Source organism: Anomaloglossus baeobatrachus, chromosome 4 (assembly GCF_048569485.1).
Source record: "Anomaloglossus baeobatrachus isolate aAnoBae1 chromosome 4, aAnoBae1.hap1, whole genome shotgun sequence".
NCBI classification, from domain to species: domain Eukaryota; kingdom Metazoa; phylum Chordata; class Amphibia; order Anura; family Aromobatidae; genus Anomaloglossus; species Anomaloglossus baeobatrachus.
This window is the reverse complement of record NC_134356.1, coordinates 532,627,644-532,647,918: the sequence shown is the minus strand read 5'-3', so window position 1 is coordinate 532,647,918 and position 20,275 is coordinate 532,627,644. Positions and strand designations below refer to the sequence as shown.

Sequence of the window (20,275 nt, the reverse complement as noted above, 5' to 3'; positions counted from 1 at the left end):
TGCTCACTTCAGTTATCCTATTCAGTTATATGTAGTTTTTTTTTCTGAATGTGAACACAGCTCCGCCCCTTTCGGCCATGTTTTTTCCATCTCCTATATAAGAAAGTCCTTAGTTACCCCTCTCCACCCATAGCAGTTTTTAATTGCAATGAGATGACACACAGTTAGGGTCACAGAGCTAGGGACCCCAATATAGAGATATACCTTGACGAGGTTTTGGGGCTCAGTTACATTGATCAATGCGATTGCTAAATATCTCCTTTTTCCTAATATTCATAGCAGGTATGCAATTCATTATTCACATGTTCAAATTAGCAAGTAGCATTTTTCATTGTATATTCCAATATTTTTCCATATGCTTGAGGCATTATACCATTATCGAAGTTTGATGTGCAGCCTTATTCTTATATATAGTATGTATTTTTGGCTTGCACTCATATATATATATTAGTGCTCACTTCAGTTATCCTATTCAGTTATATGTAGTTTTTTTTCTGAATGTGAACACAGCTCCGCCCCTTTCGGCCATGTTTTTTCCATCTCCTATATAAGAAAGTCCTTAGTTACCCCTCTCCACCCATAGCAGTTTTTAATTGCAATGAGATGACACACAGTTAGGGTCACAGAGCTAGGGACCCCAATATAGAGATATACCTTGACGAGGTTTTGGGGCTCAGTTACATTGATCAATGCGATTGCTAAATATCTCCTTTTTCCTAATATTCATAGCAGGTATGCAATTCATTATTCACATGTTCAAATTAGCAAGTAGCATTTTTCATTGTATATTCCAATATTTTTCCATATGCTTGAGGCATTATACCATTATCGAAGTTTGATGTGCAGCCTTATTCTTATATATAGTATGTATTTTTGGCTTGCACTCATATATATATTAGTGCTCACTTCAGTTATCCTATTCAGTTATATGTAGTTTTTTTTTCTGAATGTGAACACAGCTCCGCCCCTTTCGGCCATGTTTTTTCCATCTCCTATATAAGAAAGTCCTTAGTTACCCCTCTCCACCCATAGCAGTTTTTAATTGCAATGAGATGACACACAGTTAGGGTCACAGAGCTAGGGACCCCAATATAGAGATATACCTTGACGAGGTTTTGGGGCTCAGTTACATTGATCAATGCGATTGCTAAATATCTCCTTTTTCCTAATATTCATAGCAGGTATGCAATTCATTATTCACATGTTCAAATTAGCAAGTAGCATTTTTCATTGTATATTCCAATATTTTTCCATATGCTTGAGGCATTATACCATTATCGAAGTTTGATGTGCAGCCTTATTCTTATATATAGTATGTATTTTTGGCTTGCACTCATATATATATATTAGTGCTCACTTCAGTTATCCTATTCAGTTATATGTAGTTTTTTTTCTGAATGTGAACACAGCTCCGCCCCTTTCGGCCATGTTTTTTCCATCTCCTATATAAGAAAGTCCTTAGTTACCCCTCTCCACCCATAGCAGTTTTTAATTGCAATGAGATGACACACAGTTAGGGTCACAGAGCTAGGGACCCCAATATAGAGATATACCTTGACGAGGTTTTGGGGCTCAGTTACATTGATCAATGCGATTGCTAAATATCTCCTTTTTCCTAATATTCATAGCAGGTATGCAATTCATTATTCACATGTTCAAATTAGCAAGTAGCATTTTTCATTGTATATTCCAATATTTTTCCATATGCTTGAGGCATTATACCATTATCTAAGTTTGATGTGCAGCCTTATTCTTATATATAGTATGTATTTTTGGCTTGCACTCATATATATATATATATTAGTGCTCACTTCAGTTATCCTATTCAGTTATATGTAGTTTTTTTTCTGAATGTGAACACAGCTCCGCCCCTTTCGGCCATGTTTTTTCCATCTCCTATATAAGAAAGTCCTTAGTTACCCCTCTCCACCCATAGCAGTTTTTAATTGCAATGAGATGACACACAGTTAGGGTCACAGAGCTAGGGACCCCAATATAGAGATATACCTTGACGAGGTTTTGGGGCTCAGTTACATTGATCAATGCGATTGCTAAATATCTCCTTTTTCCTAATATTCATAGCAGGTATGCAATTCATTATTCACATGTTCAAATTAGCAAGTAGCATTTTTCATTGTATATTCCAATATTTTTCCATGTTATGAAATGACCGGAAGTAGCAAAATCACAGCAGGAGCAGTCACATGACCCCTCTGAGCCTGGGGAGAGAGACTTACAGAAGGGCAAGTGGTCACTATCTACTTACCTGTCCCAATGTAGCCCAATATGGAAATAATAAAAAAAAAAGAGAATTTTGTTACTTACCGTAAATTCTTTTTCTTATAGTTCCGACATGGGAGACCCAGACCATGGGTGTATAGCTTCTGCCTCCGGAGGACACACAAAGTACTACACTCAAACGTGTAGCTCCTCCCTCCTAGCATATACACCCCCTGGTAGCCAGTCCTAGCCAGTTTAGTGCAAAAGCTGAAGGAGGACATCCACCCACAAGTAGAGACAGAGCAAAACCCGGAACAACCGGAACCTCTGTCTACAACAACAACAGCCGGTGAAACCACACGGAACAAGAAACCTGCCAACAGGCAACAGGGAAAGTGCTGGGTCTCCCATGTCGGAACTATAAGAAAAAGAATTTACGGTAAGTAACAAAATTCTCTTTTTCTTCATCGTTCCTTATGGGAGACCCAGACCATGGGACGTTCCAAAGCAGTCCATGGGTGGGAATAAACAGAAAATTGAGAAGTAGGCGAAACCTAACTTCACAAATGGGCGACAGCCGCCTGAAGGATGCGTCTGCCCAAGCTCGCATCTGCCGAAGCATGAGCATGCACTTGGTAGTGCTTCGAAAAGGTACGCAGACTAATCCAAGTGGCAGTCTGACAGACCTGCTGAGCCGTAGCCTGGGCCTGAAAGCCTAAGAGGCACCGACAGCTCTGGTCAAGTGTGCCTTGATCCCCGGCAGGAGAGGCACTTGAGTACACTGGTAGGTATCGGAAATGGCCGACCTATAATCCAACGAGCCAGGGTCGGCTTAGATGCCGAGAGGCCCTTAGGCTGACCAGTGGTCAGCACAAAAGAGAGGTGCACCGCCGAAGAACAGCGGTGCGAGACACATAGATCCGGAGCGCCCGCACCAGATCCAGAGTATGCAACGCCTTTTCAAAGCGATGAACAGGAGCCAGACAAAAGGAAGGCAGGGAAATGCCCCGGTTAAGGTGGAAGCAGCAACCACCTTAGGGAGAAAGTCCGGAGTCGGACGGAGAACCACCTTGTCTTGATGAAAAACCAAAAAAGGGGTGACTCCGAAGAGAGTGCAGCCAAAACAAAGACTCTCTTAAGGGAAGTTATGGCCACTAGAAAGACCACTTTCTGTGAAAGACGAAACAAAGAAACCTCCCTAAGAGGTTCAAAGGGGGGTTTCCGGAAGCCGTGAGGACCGGATTAAGGTCCCAGGGCTCCAAAGGCCGACGGTAAGGCGGAATGATGTGAGATGCGCCCTGCATGAAGGAGCGCACCTGAGCCAGCTGGGCGATACGCCGCTGGCACAACACTGACAGAGCCGAGACCTGTCCCTTGAGGGAATTGAGGGATAGTCCTAGCTGCAGACCGGACTGTAGAAGGGACAGGAGGGTCGGCAAGGCAAAAAGGCCAAAGGATACTTCCAAGCCCGAGTCATAGTGGAGATGACTTCAGGAGGGATACCAGAAGTCGTCAAGATCCAGGACTCAAAAGCCACGCAGTCAATCTGAGCCGCAGGATTCTGGCGGAAAGACGGACCTCGTGAGAGAAGGTCTGGACAGTCCGGGAGATGCGATGGCACCTCTACGGACAGATTGAGCAGGTCAGGGTACCAAGCTCGCCTGGGTCAGTCTGGAGCAATGAGAATGACCCGACGGCCCTCCATTCTGATCTTGCGCAGGACTCTGGGCAAGAGCTAGAGGGTGAAACACGTAAGACAGACGAAGCTGGGACCAATCTTGAACCAGTGCGTCTGCTGCAAAAGCCTGAGGATCGTGGAGCGAAGATCCACGTCCGGAGAGCCCTACTTGCGGCAGATTGACCGAAACACTGCCGGATGCAGAGCCCACTCGCCGCTGTCCACGGTTTGACGGCTGAGATAATCTGCCTCCCAGAATTCCACGTCTGGGATGTGGACTGCGGATATGGTGGACTAGGAGTCCTCCGTCCACTGAAGAATGCGTTGAACCTCCAACATTGCCAGGCGGCTGAGTGTCCCGCCCTGGAGGTTGATGTAGGCAAACGCTGTCGCGTTGTCTGACTGGATTCGAATGTGCCTGGCCGCCAACAGATGGTGAAAGGCTAAGAGAGCTAGAAACACAGCTCTGATTTCCAGCACATTGATCCAGAGGGCTGATTCGGACAGAGTCCAAGTGCCCTGCGCTCCATGGTGGAGATATACTGCTCCCCAGCCGGATAGACTAGCATCCTGGTAAGGATCACCCGGGACGGGGTCAGGAAGGAGCGTCCCTGAGACAGAGGGACCGAAGCCACCACTGAAACGAGCCTCTGGTCTGTGGCGAAGCCACCACCCCGTGGACGTGGAAGTCCGCTTGTTCCAACAGCGGAAAATGTCCAGCTGCAGAGGACGCAGATGGAACTGGGCAAGGGAATCGCTTCCATTGACGCCACCATCTGATCCAGCACCTGTATTAGATCCCTGATGGAACGACGTCGACCGCCAGAGGAGGGACTGCTGTTTGACTAAGGGCAGCTTCACAAGTGCCGACAGTCTCGAATCCCTGGGTACGTGAACTTCTGGGTCGAAGTCAGAGTGGACTTGGACATAATGACAAGCCACCCGAATTGGCTAGAGTGGCGAGAGTGAGCGAGGCACTCCGCTAACAGTCTGCACTGGATGAAGCCCTGACTAGAAGGCCGTCCAGGACAAAAGGATCACTGCCAACCCCTAGAGGTGCAGGACGCAATCACAGCTGCCCCGACCTTGAGAATACTCGAGGGGCCGTGGCTAACCCAAAGGGAAGAGCCACGAATTGGACCACTCCGATTGCAAAACGTAGCCAACGCTGGTGTGAAACTGCGATTGGCACACGCAGATAGGCATCTCTGATGTCGATGGATGCTAGGGAATCTCCTTGGGTCATAGATTGATCGCAGAGACTCCATGCGAAAATGCCGCACCTGAACATGCTTGATGAGAAGCTTGAGATCCAGGTTGGAAGGCACCGCCCTTTTCGGGGACTAGGAATAGATTTAAGTAGAAATCTCAGAACCGTTCCCAGTCGGGAACCGGTACAATTACTCCATTGGCCTGCAAGAATGCCACGGCCTGTGAGAAGGCGGCGGCCTTGGAGCAGGGGGGAGTTGACAGAAAAAATCTGTTTGGCGGGCTGGATAGAATTCTATCCTGTAGCCGTGGGAGATGGTATCCCGCACCCACTGATCGGAGACGTGTTAAAACCATACGTCGCCAAAGTGGGAGAGCCTGCCACCGACCAAGGACGTTGCTGGCGTGGCCCGATAGCCAGGAGGAGGCTGACTTAGTGGCAGCAGCTCCTGCGGTCTTCTGAGGACGCGGCTTTGTGCGCCAGTTGGGTTTACGATCCTTGGCTGAGCTAGTGGACGAGGCCGAGGGCTTAGAGAACGATCAGATGGAGGAACGAAAGGAACGAAACCTCGACTGATTCCTGCCCTGGACAGGTTTCTGGTTTAGGTTTGTGGCATGGAAGAACTCTTCCCGCCAAGAGCTTCCTTAATAATTTCATCCAGTTGTTCCCGAATAGTCTGGTCCCAGCAAAATGGAGCCCAGCAAGGAAATGCTTTTGAAGCATCTGCCTTCCACTCTCGAAGCCACAGGAGCCTGCGGATAGCGAGGAAATTAGCCGAGGCCACCGCAGTGCGGTGACAGTCTCCAGCATGGCAGACATGGCATAGGATGAAAAGACTGAAGTCTGGAGTTAAGGCAACCATTTCGGGCATAGAGTCCCTGTGAGGGAATGCATCTCCTCTAGAGAAGCAGAGATGGCTTTGAAAGCCCGCACTGCTGAAAAAGATGGGGAGAACGAGGCCCCTGCCGCCTCCATACAGATTTGGCCAGAAGGACAACCTGGCGGACAGCAAAAACTTAAGTGAGGTGCCATCAGCCACTGATACAACGGTCCGGAGTCTAAACACCGGAGGGTCCACCTTTGGTGAATGAGCCTACTCCTTGACCACCTCTGGTGGAAAGGGAAAACTGTCATCAGAACCACGCTTTGGGAAGCGTTTGTCAGAACAGACCCTGGGCTTGGTCACAGTGGCCTGAAAACTGGAGTGGTTAAGGAACACACTCCTTGTTCACTTAGGCAAGGTAACCTGGTGCCTTTTTGCCAGAGAGGGTTGCTCCTCTGATACTGGCGGATTGAGGTCCAGTACAGAATTAATGTACGCAAACGAAACACTAATATCTGCGTCACCCTCGGACCGATCAATGGGGGACATGGAAAGCGTCCGAGCCCCCAGTAAAGGGATCCTCTTCGTCCTGCGAGTCAGCTCGTTGAATCAGAGCCGTGGGACGAGGAAGGAGAGGGGACCCTGCTTCTCCTGTGAGGAGGACGGGGTCTGAGACCAGAAGAAGAATCCTCTGTGGGCCTCGCTGAGCGAGGACGGGGTCTGTCCGTAGCAGCAGAGGCGCCCTGAGAAGGGGGCTAATGCATGCTCAGCAGAGTCCGGGACAGCTGTCCCATGGAGGGAAGGATTCTACCCAAGCCGGGGGTCCAGCCACCGGAGCCGGAGCAGCCGGAGGGACCACTGGGGATGAGACTCCAGGGTGAGGCACCACCATGTTAGAGCAGGAATCACAATGTGGTTATGTGCTCGGTACAGCCAGTACGAGCCTACATGCAGTGCATATTGAGTGCAGCCTTGCAGCCTTACTTCTCGTGTGAGACATGCTGCTGAAGTGGGGGCTCTGAGCCAGAATGACCTCCAGCAGAGTATTGCAGTATATAAGCAGTATATAAGCAGTATATAAGCGGTATATAAGCGGTATATAAGCAGGTCCACAACCGGAGGTTGTGGCTTGCCAGACTCTTTTTAACATTGTCTCTGTGCCCTCCAGATCCCACAGCCCGGAGCCCCAGAGAGATGCTGCAGTCAGCGCCGATCGCTGTGCAGACATGGCATAAGGACGCCGAAAAAATGGCGCCGGAGCGAGGAGAGGGGGCGGGGCCTACTCTAAGAGCGGGATCCGGAGGGCCAAGGAGATATACAGGGGAGGGAATCTTTCCTCAGAGAGGAGTGTCTCTCCCCTGTGCCGAACAGCCGCTGGGCGGAGCCGCACTGTTCCTCTGCATGAGGGGCAGTGAAATCGAAACTAGGCCTCAGGCGAAGCCGGGGCCTAGATTTAACAATGCGGCCGGCAAACAGGCACCATCGGCGCGGTTCTCGGGTAAAAACCAGAGAACCGGCCGGAAATCACAACAAAGTGAAATAACACAACTCCCCACAATAAATGTACAAGGGACCCCTGAATAACGTCTCAATACTTAGCTTATGAGACGCAGGGCCAAGTCCCTGAGGAGTGAGCGCTCCGTCCGGCAGGATCCTGACAGGGCTGCGGATGGAGACCGGTCTCCTGCAAAGCAGTGAGAACCGTGATGGCTCCCACTTCAAGCCAGAGCCTCAGAGGATGGTGAAGGAGCGCGGCATGTAAGGCTCCAGCCTTGTAAAGTCAACCTTAACAGCACCGCCGACACAGTGGGGTGAGAAGGGACATGCCGGGAGTTCAGACTGGACCCGCTTTTCTTCCAAATCTTTGAAATCAAAAAATCAAAAATCAGAATGCATGTGTGTGTGTGACCTCCTGAACACAAAGCATTGAAACTGGCTAGGACTGGCTACCAGGGGGTGTATATGCTAGGAGGGAGGAGCTACACGTTTGAGTGTAGTACTTTGTGTGTCCTCCGGAGGCAGAAGCTATACACCCATGGTCTGGGTCTCCCATAAGGAACGATGAAGAAAAAGTCAACATAAGCCGGATAACCCTTTAATAGTATGGGCGTCATCAATAGGCTGTAAGACACTATGCATCACGCATACCTGTGTTGACTGACGCTCTAAGTCTCATCTGTGTAAGTGTTGTATGTCTAATACTGGCAGCCACCATCTCCCTGAATTTGAGAGATTGTGAATGGTGGTTTCATCAGCATTTTGCACCTTTATCATGGTGGTCTCTGCTGCATACTGCTAATGCATTCGTAATCTGACCTTATATTAGTAATGGCTGTTTTTTTTATGATGATTTTTTCTGAATCCATGTATGTACTATGTAACCCATATATGCAGTTATAAAGATCTACATTTCCAATATCTGGATATTCAAGCATTAATTCGCCAGTGCCAACTTTGGGTCAAGGTTTGCTGGCTTGCACTGCCAAAAAGAACTTTTGGCAAAACATGTACAGGATACACAGACATTGTGAATGTTTGAACATTTTTTTGCTTGGCTGAAAAATATGAAACTTTGGTCTCTCTTACCAGGTGTCATGAAAGTGACCACTGCATCCTGCGGTGGGAACCAGGATCTGTACTCCAGCTCACTGCCGAGAAGTGAACACAGCACAGAATCAGAGGGAATATTCAGAGGTGCTTCTGAGGAGGAAGACTCCAGTAAACACTCAGATGGTATTATCCTGCCACCGACATGCTGCATCACTTCAACCATTGTCCAGTAGCCAAAATGATCACAGCTTTGCCACACCTAGAGACAGTGAAAATATCATTTTAATTAAGACATGCACATTTTAGTAGCACAAACAAGATGTGGAAGAAAACAGTAATTAGAGAGGTTGTGGATGATGTTGCATCAGCTGATCATGCATGCACATCCTCACAGGCACCCGGGGCAACATCATCCACACCACTCATCTACCAATGTAGAAGTGATGGAAAACCAGGTTAAGCAAGAGATATTACCCAATTGTCTATCAAAAAAACTTATTGTTAATTGGTTACTGATATATGCTCCAATATCAAACAAGATAATACATCCACATATACAGGATGACTGATGTGTGATGTGCAACTTTGTAGTGGGGGAAGAATTCATCCTATGATGCTGCGTATTTATTAGCATGTTAGTACACCCACAGGGGCATACTAACAGGCTAATGGGGCCGACCAGCAAAGGGAACTAGCGCCCAGGGTACTGGTCACCTCACTCATTAGCATACCATATAAAATCTTCAGAAATTATTTTCTAAAGATCCCATTATTTATGCTATATCTATATAATTGCGTCTGTCTGTCTCTTGCTTTAAAATTGTGTCCTTACGGTGACAAACAGCGGATTGGCCGCTCGCCTCGGCTCCGCCCCCCCGCACGGATTGGCCATTTGACTCGCCTCGGCTCTGCTCCCCCCACCCCCCCCGCACAGATTGACCACTCGCCCCGGCCCCCTGCACGCATTGGCAACTCGGCCACGCCCCGCCCCCCTCACGCATTGCACGTTCGCTCTGGTCCCGCCCCCTGCACGCATTCCCCGAACCGATACGGTGAGCGCATAAGGACAGACACACACACACACACACACACACACACACACACATCAGATCGCATCCACACACTCACATCATCCCATGATATCGCTTGCTTCTCGGCGGCGATCCTGTGCGTGCAGTGACCTTCCAGGACCTGCCGGAGGATCACATTGCCGGAAGCATGTGGTATCTCCGGATGTTGTGATTGTGTGAGCGCGTATGTGCGATATAGTCAGTGTGTGTGTGTGTGAGTGTATGTGATCGGATCTGTGAGTGTTGGCAGAGGAGCACGACGCGCAGCACAGCTGCTGGGACCGCCCACCCGTGGGCACAGGGAGAAGTGGGGCGCGCAGCATGGGGGATGGAGCACGATGGGGGAGCGCGCAGCATGGGGGATGGAGCACGATGGGGGAGCGCGCAGCATGGGGGATGGAGCACGATGGGGGAGCGCGCAGCATGGGGGATGGAGCACGATGGGGGAGCGCGCAGCATGGGGGATGGAGCACGATGGGGGAGCGCGCAGCATGGGGGATGGAGCACGATGGGGGAGCGCGCAGCATGGGGGATGGAGCACGATGGGGGAGCGCGCAGCATGGGGGATGGAGCACGATGGGGGAGCGCGCAGCATGGGGGATGGAGCACGATGGGGGAGCGCGCAGCATGGGGGATGGAGCACGATGGGGGAGCGCGCAGCATGGGGGATGGAGCACGATGGGGGAGCGCGCAGCATGGGGGATGGAGCACGATGGGGGAGCGCGCAGCATGGGGGATGGAGCACGATGGGGAGCGCGCAGCATGGGGGATGGAGCACGATGGGGAGCGCGCAGCATGGGGGATGGAGCGCGATGGGGAGCGCGCAGCATGGGGGATGGAGCGCGATGGGGAGCGCGCAGCATGGGGGATGGAGCGCGATGGGGAGCGCGCAGCATGGGGGATGGAGCGCGATGGGGAGCGCGCAGCATGGGGGATGGAGCGCGCAGCATGGGGGATGGAGCGCGATGGGGAGCGCGCAGCATGGGGGATGGAGCACGATGGGGGGTGCACACCTCCCCTCAACACACACACTGGGAACCACAAACACTGCCCTACACAGACAACGCCGCTCTCACACAACACCCAACACACAAACACCGCGGCACACACAAATATACGCACATACCGCACAAAACATACCTCCCCCAAAACACACACACACACACCCCCCCCACACCCACACAAACCGCGCAACACACACACACGCACAACGTACAGACACAGCGCTCCACAAATAACGCAACACACAAACAACACCGCTCTCACCCCCCGCCACACCCAGAACATTTACAGTGCCCTACACAAACACTTGGTAACTACAGACAACAACATCTATATATCTATATCTATCTATATCTATCTATATCTATCTATATCTATCTATATCTATCTATATCTATCTATATCTATATCTATATCTATATCTATATCTATATATCTATCTATATATAACAAAAATCATACATTAACTACACAATACGTAAATTCTAGAATACCCGATGCGTAGAATCGGGCCACCTTCTAGTATTAAAATAAAAGGGAAGGTTTTGAAAAACAATATATTAACCCTTAAAAACATCAATTTTAAAACATCCAAAAAGACACAAAAATTAACCTAATGTGCACAGGTAGAAGGGATAAAGATAAAGCCCTAAAAATAAACATCCTCCTGTCCACCAGGGCTGTGGAGTCGGAGTTCATTTTGGTGGAGTCGGAATAAAATGCACCGACTCCTAAAATATATAATAAATTGGGGACAGTAGTGCAATGCAGAATGTGCTGAATATTTTACTAAATAACATTTAGTATAATGCTTATATTTAAGTGAAAAATAAATTGTAGTACAATGTGAACATCAGACATTTAATCATTTTTATGATACAATAATCAAGATATTTAGATAGAACATAAAACATTTATTGGAATACAACTTTAGAACACAAAACTAATAAATTGTAAATATATACACATATATATATACATATATATATATACATACATATACACACACACACACACATTGTATTTATACACATATATACACACACACACAAAGATATATATGTATATATGTAATCTATATATTACATCGTGTATTACATATTTACAATTTATTACAGTTTGTGATCTAAAGTTGTATTCCAATAAATATATTTTATGTTCTACCCAAATATCTTGATTATTGTATCATAAAAAATATTAAATGTCTGATGTTCACATACACATGTTCATGTATAACAATAAATTTTTCACCTAACTATAAGCAATATATGTAGGAGCCGGAGTCGGTGCAAGAGAAATTGAGGAGTCGGAGTCAAAGGTTTGGTTTACCGACTCCACAGCCCTGCTGTCCACTACCTCACGCGGGGGTTGGCACCCTAAAGGAAACTATATGGCGCCCCCACTCATCGACGGCTATCCTTAGCCTACCCTAGAGTACCCTAACGGCAGGTATGAAAGGTGCTCAAATCTAATAATAAAGTGCAAAAAGTGCTCAGTAAGGATAGCCAGTGAGATATGCTTAAAAGAGGATCATGTATACCTCAATTGCCTCACAATCATTTAGTGGGGTCAGGGGCAGGTCGTTAACAGAGGTTGGGTGGGATATGGGTTTGTCTAGTCAAAACATAAACCCTAATATCAATCTCCTAGCTCAGGGTTCCCCAACTCCAGTCCTCAAGGCCCACCAACAGTGCATGTTTTCAGGATTTCCTTAGCATTGTACTGTAGTTGGAACCAGCACCTGGGCAGGTAATTACATTAACATCTGTGCAATACTAAGGAAATCCCAAAAACCTGCACTGTTGGTGGGCCTTGAGGACTGGAGCTCTGTCCTAGCTAACCCCTACCTCACGCGGGGGTCGGCACCCTGGTAATACACGATACAGTATGGTGCCCCCACTCCACGAGGGCTGTCCCTGGAGAGGAGGGAGGTCTATTTTTAGGACTTTATCTTTAACCCTCCTCACTTCTTGACCTGTGCACATTAGGTTAATTATTGTGTCTTTTTGGATGTTTTAAGAGATTCTAATAAAATTGATGTTTTTAGGGGTTAATATATATTAGTTCCTTTATCTATGCTAGTGTATACAGGGACAGTTAGAGGTACTTCTCACATAGCGAGATCGCTGCTGAGTCACGGTTTTTGTGACGCACCAGTGACCTCATTAGTGATCTCGCTGTGTGTGACACTGAGCAGCGATCTGGCCCCTGCTGTGAAATCGCTGCTCGTTACACACTGCTCTGGTTCATTTTTTGGACGTTGTTCTCCTGCTGTGAAGCACACATCGCTGTGTTTGACAGCAAGAGAGCAACGATCTGAATGTGCAGTGAGCAGGGAGCTGGCTTCTGGCATCCTGCGCTAAGCTGTAACCAAGGTAAATATCGGGTAACCAAGCGAAGCCCTTTACTTGGTTACCCGATATTTACCTCGGTTACTAGCGTCTGCCGCTCTCAGGCTGCCAGTGCCGGCTCCCTGCACACGTAGCCGGAGTACACATCAGGTAAATAAGCAAAGCAGTTTGTTTATTAACCCGATGTGTACTCTGGCTATGAGTGCAGGGAGCAAGCGCTAAGCGATGTCCGCTGGTAACCAAGGTAAATATCCGTTAACCAAGTGCTTGGTTACCCGATATTTACCTTAGTTACCAAGCGCAGCATCGCTTCCACGCGTCGCTGGGGGCTGGTCACTGGTGAGATCTGCCTGATTGACAGCTCACCAGTGACCATGTAGCGACTCACCAGCGATCCTGACCAGGTCAGATCGCTGGAGCGTTGCTAAAGTGTGACGGTACCCTTAGGCAGGGATTAACAATATGCACCCAGAACTGCTCGTGGTTCTGAGTGCATATTGCACCTGACAGGTTCACTTTATGCTTTTGGATTTTGACCGAGCGCTGTAAGATTGCTTGTTTTTCTTGCAGATCGAATTATAGTTCAGAACTACCCCATTCATTTTGTCAAAGTCCTTAAAAATGAAGAAAGTACTGTGAAATGATGAAATTGGAAAAAAAAAAAAAAAGACCCCGGCAACCCGGTTCTTCAGCAGTGATACCAAACTGATCGAGGGTTTTTTTATTTTACTGTGGTAATATATGTTTTAGAAATTAGAAAATAAAAAATTGAGACCCATAACTAATTTTATTTTTCCATGATTGACCTATGACAGTGTTTTGAAATTGAAATTTTTTGAGGGGGGGGGACTAATACAGTAAAAAGGGTTAAAAAAATAAAAAATATGATATAAAACAAAAAGGTTTGAATCATCCGACTTTCCCTTATTAAGAATAAACGTGTGTAGTACAGAAAAGTCCAATCTATCCAAGTTTCCAAATAACTCATTTGGTTAACAACTAAATTTTAAATGCCAAAAGTGTGTTTTTTTTTGTTGCTGAATTACTGAAAAAAAATGCTGCAAGAAGCTATTAAAATGTCATATCTAACCCACACTTATCAATAAAGGTTGTCTCGCTCCGCAAAAAACAAGCACTCGTACACCTAAATGAAGCAAACAATGTACCGTATTTTTCGCTTTATAAGACGCACTTTTGTTCCCCCAAATTTTGGGGGAAAGTAGGGGTGCGTCTTATAATCCTAATATTTGGATTATATACTGCAGGGCCCAGGGGAGGTTGGAGCAGCTCTGGAGCGGTGCTGGAGGCTGGTGAAGGCTGCAGATCTGCTCTCACTCATATAATATGCAGGGAGACACGAGGGAGGACAGCATGGGGGAAGGTAAGGAAAGAGTTTTTTAATTTTACTATGGGCAGCAGCATGGGGGTCATATCAAACACAGGGGGACGTGTGCCATCCATAGGGGGCCACGGGCAGCACAGGGGGACGTGTGCCATCCATAGGGGGCCACGGGCAGCACAGGGGGACGTGTGCCATCCATAGGGGGCCACGGGCAGCACAGGGGGACGCCTGCCATCCATACGAGACCTGTGCCAGCTGTAGATGTGTGCCATCTATACTCTTGTTGAACTACATGTTAGGCTATGTGCGCACATTGCATAATTACATGCAGTTATGCTTTGTAGCGCAGCGTAACTGCATGCGTCCTGCGTCCCCTGCATAATCTATGAAGATTATGCAGGAGCCGTGCGCAGGTGGCGTCTTAGAGCGCAGTGCTTCAGCTGCTGCCCGAAGCGCGCGTTCTGAGAAGTGACATGTCACTTATTCCGTGCGCTTTGCCGGCAGCTCCCGCTCTGTCTATGGGAGGAGCTGCAGTCAGAGCGCATGGAATCTGCTTTTTTTTTTTTCGCTACGGACATTTTCTGCAGTGATTTGAAGCGCACGTGTGCTCTTCAGATCGCTGCAGAAATTTCTGCAGTGACTGTACGCAACGTGCGCACATAGCCTTAGTCTGTATTGTCTGTACATGTCACAGCCAAAAGAGAACCTGTCAGATCCCCTCTGCCCTCCAACCCAGCAGCATTCTTTCCTGTATGGCCATGGCCAAATTCCCTCCCTAACCAGCCCTGTATACTGCTATTCACTAATATGAATTGTTTTTTTTTTTTTTAAAGACAAAAAAACAAACAAAAAAACAACCCACTTATAGCCCTTGCTGTTCCTATGGTTGTGGCTAAATCCAAGTGGGTAGAAGGACCTGGGGGCGTGACGAGCTTCCTTAGAGGGCATGGTAAAGTTTCTTCCCGTCCACTATACTCATGCAGACCCCCGCTTCTATTATAATCAACTATAATGCCGACATGGACTTAAAAGAATAATGTATCTATCTTCTTGGTATGAGCAATGTCGGTGGAGGCCCCGCCCCTTTCTGGTCACATGGGCATGACGTCAGCAGAGGTCCCTCTGGCCACTGGATTTAGACGTTACCCTGTCCCTATGCTATTAGGCCTATGACTAGTTTTAGGAGCGTTAGCTCCCCTGACTAGTTGGCCATTTTTCTGTGTTGTCATGCCCCTGTGGGCATGATAATTTCCATGAGGCGGTGTCGCCGCCAGCTCCTGGAAATCTGAAGCATGCGCGCGGCTCATTTCTGCCCTGTCTGTATACCTTTGAGGCAGGGTGTAAGCTTCCTGGCTTCATTTGGCCCACTGCACATGAACAGAAGTGGTGCATGGGAGCCATCTTCTCAACTTCTGGTCATGCGCAGTCCACCTATGCATGCACCCTGCTGCTGAGGCACACTGGCACAGCCGAACTGCATGCATGCGCGAGATTTCCAGGAGCTGTGGTGACCAGGACTTGTGGAAATCATGTTCTCACACCCATAGGGGCAAGGTAACATGGAAAAAAGGGATGACTAGTCAGGGGAACTAGTGCCCTTATGACTAGTCACGGGTCTAATTAGCATACAGAGAACGAGCACTATAAGGCTGTGTGTGCACGTTGCATCTTTATGGTGACCACAAAGATGCACGTTTTTGGCCCCCCAAAAAACACACCATCTGAAGCTGACTGCTCCACACACGACCGAGGTGAGCTGCGCGATCAGCGATGACGTCACTCAGGTGATTTCTGGTCACAGGTGGAGGACTCCTGTTGTGGCCGCGGCTAACCTGAGTGACGTCCCCGCTATTCGCGCAGCTCATTTCAGTTGCTGCATGAAGCTAACAGCAGGCAGTCATGTTGTCTGGTGCTCGCTGTGAGCTTCAGGTGTAGCAGTGGTGGAAGCGTCATGGGACCTCGTGTGGATTACATCGGACCTGGGTGCCTTTCTGGTTAATAAAGGGGTGAAAGAGGGTTTTTTTTGTCTTTTATTGCAAATAAAGGATTTTTTTCGGTGTTTGTGTTTATTTACGTTCACATACAGATTAATGATGGGGGGTGTCTCAGACGCCTGCTATCACTAATCTAGGACTTAGTGGCTGTCATTAACTCACTTATTACCCCGACTGCCACCGCACCAGCGCAATTGGGAAAAGCTGGGTAAAGTGTCGAGGTTGTAACATCTAATGGATGTGACAATCCTGGGTGGCTGCTGGCTGATATTTTTAGGCTGGGTGGGCGCCCATTAACAATGGGTATTTCCAGCCTGAGAATACCAGCCCCCAGCAGTCGGGCTTTATCTGTGTTGGTATCATAATACGGGGGGATCATACGCCAATTTATTTATTAAAGGGAACCTGTCAGCAGAAATTTCACCCAAAACCTAAAAGATTGCCCCTCTGCAGCTCCTGTGCTGCATTCTAGCAAGGTTCCTGTTGCTATTGTGCCCCCTGTGAGACCAAAATAAAGACTTTATAAAGTCTTACCTTTTCCTATGCAATCTTTTTTTATACTCACTGTGGCGGGCTCTCTTGCGTCCGTTATTCTCCCTCCTGGTCCTTTATGCCGTCCCCCATCGCTCCATTCCATAGCTGATGACACCGCCCAGTGCTCCTGCGGTCCCCGCGCCAGTCTTACGGGACTGAGCACTTAGCACAGTGTGACCGCTGGTGATGTGTGCGCAGGCACGAGATAGTGGGCGGCGCAGTGATTGTCATCAGCAAGTGCCCGCCCATAATCTCGTGCTCGCGCTCTCCCTTCTGCCTCCACCGTTCTGCGCAAGCGCTGGCCAGATGACCCCACGTCACCTCTTACCCATCTTTCCCTGGAGCATTAAATGGAAGGTGAAGTGGGGTCATATGGCCAGCACTTGTGCAGAAGGGTGGAGGCAGAGAAGAAAGCGCGAGCACGAGATTATGGGCGGGTACTTGCTGAGGACAATCACAGCGCCGCCCACCATCTCGTGCCGGCGCACACATCACCAGCGGTCACACTGTGCTAAGTCCCGTGAGACTGGCATTGGGCATGCGCGGGGACCGCAGGAGCACTGGGCGGTGTCATCAGCTATGGAATGGAGCAATGGCGGAGGGCATAGAGGACCAGGCGGGAGAATAACGGACGCAAAAGAGCCCGCCCTCGTGACTATAAAAAAAAAGATTGCATAGGAAAAGGTAAGACTTTATAAAGTCTTTATTTTGGTCTCACAGGGGGTACAATACCTTGCTAGAATGCAGCACAGGAGCTGCAGAGGGGGAATCTTTTAGGTTTTGGGCGAAATTTCTGCTGATCGGTTCCCTTTAATTTTACTGTACGATATAGACCCGCCCCCCAGGGTCTGTGATAGGAAGCCACAGAAACGCTGTCACTCAGCATGGGAGCGCGTCTGATTGCAACCAATCACAGACGCTGGGGGAAGCAATGAATATGTATGACCTTAATGAGTGGCCTGGGAAAAAGAATGTGTGGCTGCGGGAACAGTGTGACAGCCACATCGGTGAGTATGAAGCACTCGCTCCTACCCCCTCAGCCAGATAACAGGGACAAAATGCATTTCTGTGGTCACCACAAAGATGCAGCCAAAATAAACTGCAATGTGCGCACGGCAAAAATGAAATCTCAGAGTTTGCTGGGGAAGGAAATTCATGAAGTTTTGGGAGCAAAATTGCACCCGAAAAACACACGTGTGCACAAGGCCTTAGTTTTTTTTTTTACTTTTTTTCATTCATATTAGTAAATGGCATTATACAGGGCCAGTTAGGGAGGGAATTTGGGTATACAGCCTTGAATGCTGCTGGGCTGGAGGGAAGAGGGGACCCGACAGGCTCTCTTTAATGGTAAAGTGCTGTGGACTATGTTGGCGCTATATACAGATTTTTCTGCTGGCTGGCCCCAGCACACCTATAGAGAGGGCTCCATGGCAGCTCACAGCCTACAATGGGGGTAACCTGAAATTCTGTCCTCCGGGTATGACGCACCACACCCAGAAAAGATTAAGGACCTACAAGCCCCCCCCAACCTCGAAAAAGGTAAAGGACCTAAAAGCCCCACCCAACGCCAAAAAAGGTAAAGGACCTAAAAGCCCCACCCCGAAAAAGGTAAAGGACCTACAAGCCCCCCCCACCCCAGAAAAATGGGTAAAGGACCTACAAGCCCCCCCCCCCACCCCAGAAAAGGTATGGAACCGACCTGAATCATATTCTAACTATCCTTCCATCAGGATGTGCATTTGCACTTATGACAATCACGCACTCCCATTATCTATATATGACTCCTAAGTGCCTTACCCTCCCTATTATTCCTTGATCCCCAAACCATGACATATGCCCTTGGTTCTATATTGTTTTCACTCCATGTACCCATTGTACTCGACTAGGTGTCTCTTGTATCTCCACATGCTTTGTTACTCATATTGATGGATATCCTTTTTTTTCCTGTTTTGTATTCTTTCCAAATCTGTAAATATTTAGTTTGTCCAACCTGAGGAAGGCCGGTTGGCCGAAACGTTACCTGGCGGACCTTGTACAGCACTTTCCTCACATTTTTTGCACTGACAAAATAAAGAAAAGGATTTTGACATCAATTTTGTGTCTTTTTGATCTTTATGGGAAATAGTTAGTGTGCCGGAGTTACCACGTACTGTTATTCTATTTTTCTCCTGAGCACCTACGTGAGGTGATGCGAGGTCTTTTTCTTATACAATACAGCCCCCAGCACACCCCGCTCACCTGCGCCCAGTCCGCCGTGTCCAGCCAGTACAGGGTGAGCCTCCGCTGGGTGACGATGTGGTGCAGCCCCCGGGACAGCAGCTTGTCGGTCACGTCCTGGCGGCCGGTGTCGCCCCCGGTGAAGTGTGAGAGCTGTTCCCGGGAGTGCGGGCAGGGAGACAGCACGAATACCGCGTTCCTGCAGCCTGGCCCGGCCGCCATCTCTGAGGGGGAGTCCTGGGGCTCGTCCAGCAGCCGTCCTCCCCTCCGGGCCCGCAGCACGCCCGGCTTGGCTGGAGACGTGATGTCCGGCCGGTCCCACTGCACGTCAGACACGGTGTCCATGAGCGCGGTGTGTGTGAGCGCGGCCCGGGAGGCCCCGGAGCTCCGGCTGTGCCGTGCCCGCTGCCAGCACGCCTCCAGCTCCTCCTCATACTCTGCCCAGCTGCGGGGCCCCAGCTCCCGGAGGTCGGAGCGGCGCGGAGGTCTGCAGCGCCCCCCCATAGAGTTCAGGAAGCGGTAACTCCAGCGGACCCGGCCGAGGCCCGCCCGGCACGTCAGGAAGTTCAGCAGCCGCAGGGACAGCAGCGTCACCCGCTCCTTCAGCTCCTGCTCCGCCGCGTCCACCAGCAACACCACATTGTAAGACGCCGCCATCCTGACGGGCCGGGTCAGCGCGCCGCAGCCACCGACTCCGCCATTTTTCTGTATCTCAATCACAGCGATCAAACCGGCCGCGCGTTAGGCAACGTACGCGCTGATTGGACAGGAGCACGTCAAGCGCACTCAGAGATTGGTCAATCCATCGACAGGGAAAAGTACGTCAACAGGAAAAATCACTCATGACTGAAGTTTCTTTTGACTCTTGCTGATTGGTCAGAGTGAAGACTATCTTCACTTTACTGCTCTTTGATTGGCTAATGCTCATATTTAAACTTTTAAAGGGTTGAACGTGTTGGCTACGTAACCGGAAAGGGCGGAGACTGTAGCTCATTAATACAGTGATGCGCGGCGGTGAGGGCTCAGTGTTGCTGAGCCGCCATGCTGTGTGTACGGTGTTACAGAGAGCCGCAGCTGTGCTGGTCATACATGTGTCCGGATATTAGAGCTGAAGCAGACATTGCAGGCCGCACGGCTGTGTGCCATTCTATATGAGCTGCTATCAGTGCCGGAGGCCGTTACTTGGGGTGCGGCTCATGTAGGGAGACTCCAAATGTCAGGGGGCAGATCATACGTCACCGCTCATACTGGTCTGCGGAGCTCACACTCTAACCTCTCAATGTG

General features: G+C 49.0%; 1 protein-coding gene across 1 annotated transcript in view; it reads right to left on the bottom strand.

The window, feature by feature from the left end:
* Positions 1 to 19,717, bottom strand: part of TICRR (TOPBP1 interacting checkpoint and replication regulator) — a 181,026-nt gene extending 161,309 nt beyond the window's left edge. The window contains exons 1-2 of the mRNA XM_075345941.1: positions 19,013 to 19,717; positions 8,518 to 8,740 (exon numbers count right to left, since the gene is read on the bottom strand). Of these exons, the coding sequence (XP_075202056.1) occupies positions 8,518 to 8,740; positions 19,013 to 19,648 (859 nt within the window). The 5' untranslated portion in view covers positions 19,649 to 19,717. The remainder of the gene's footprint in view (positions 1 to 8,517; positions 8,741 to 19,012) is intronic.
* Positions 19,718 to 20,275: the final 558 nt, after the last annotated feature.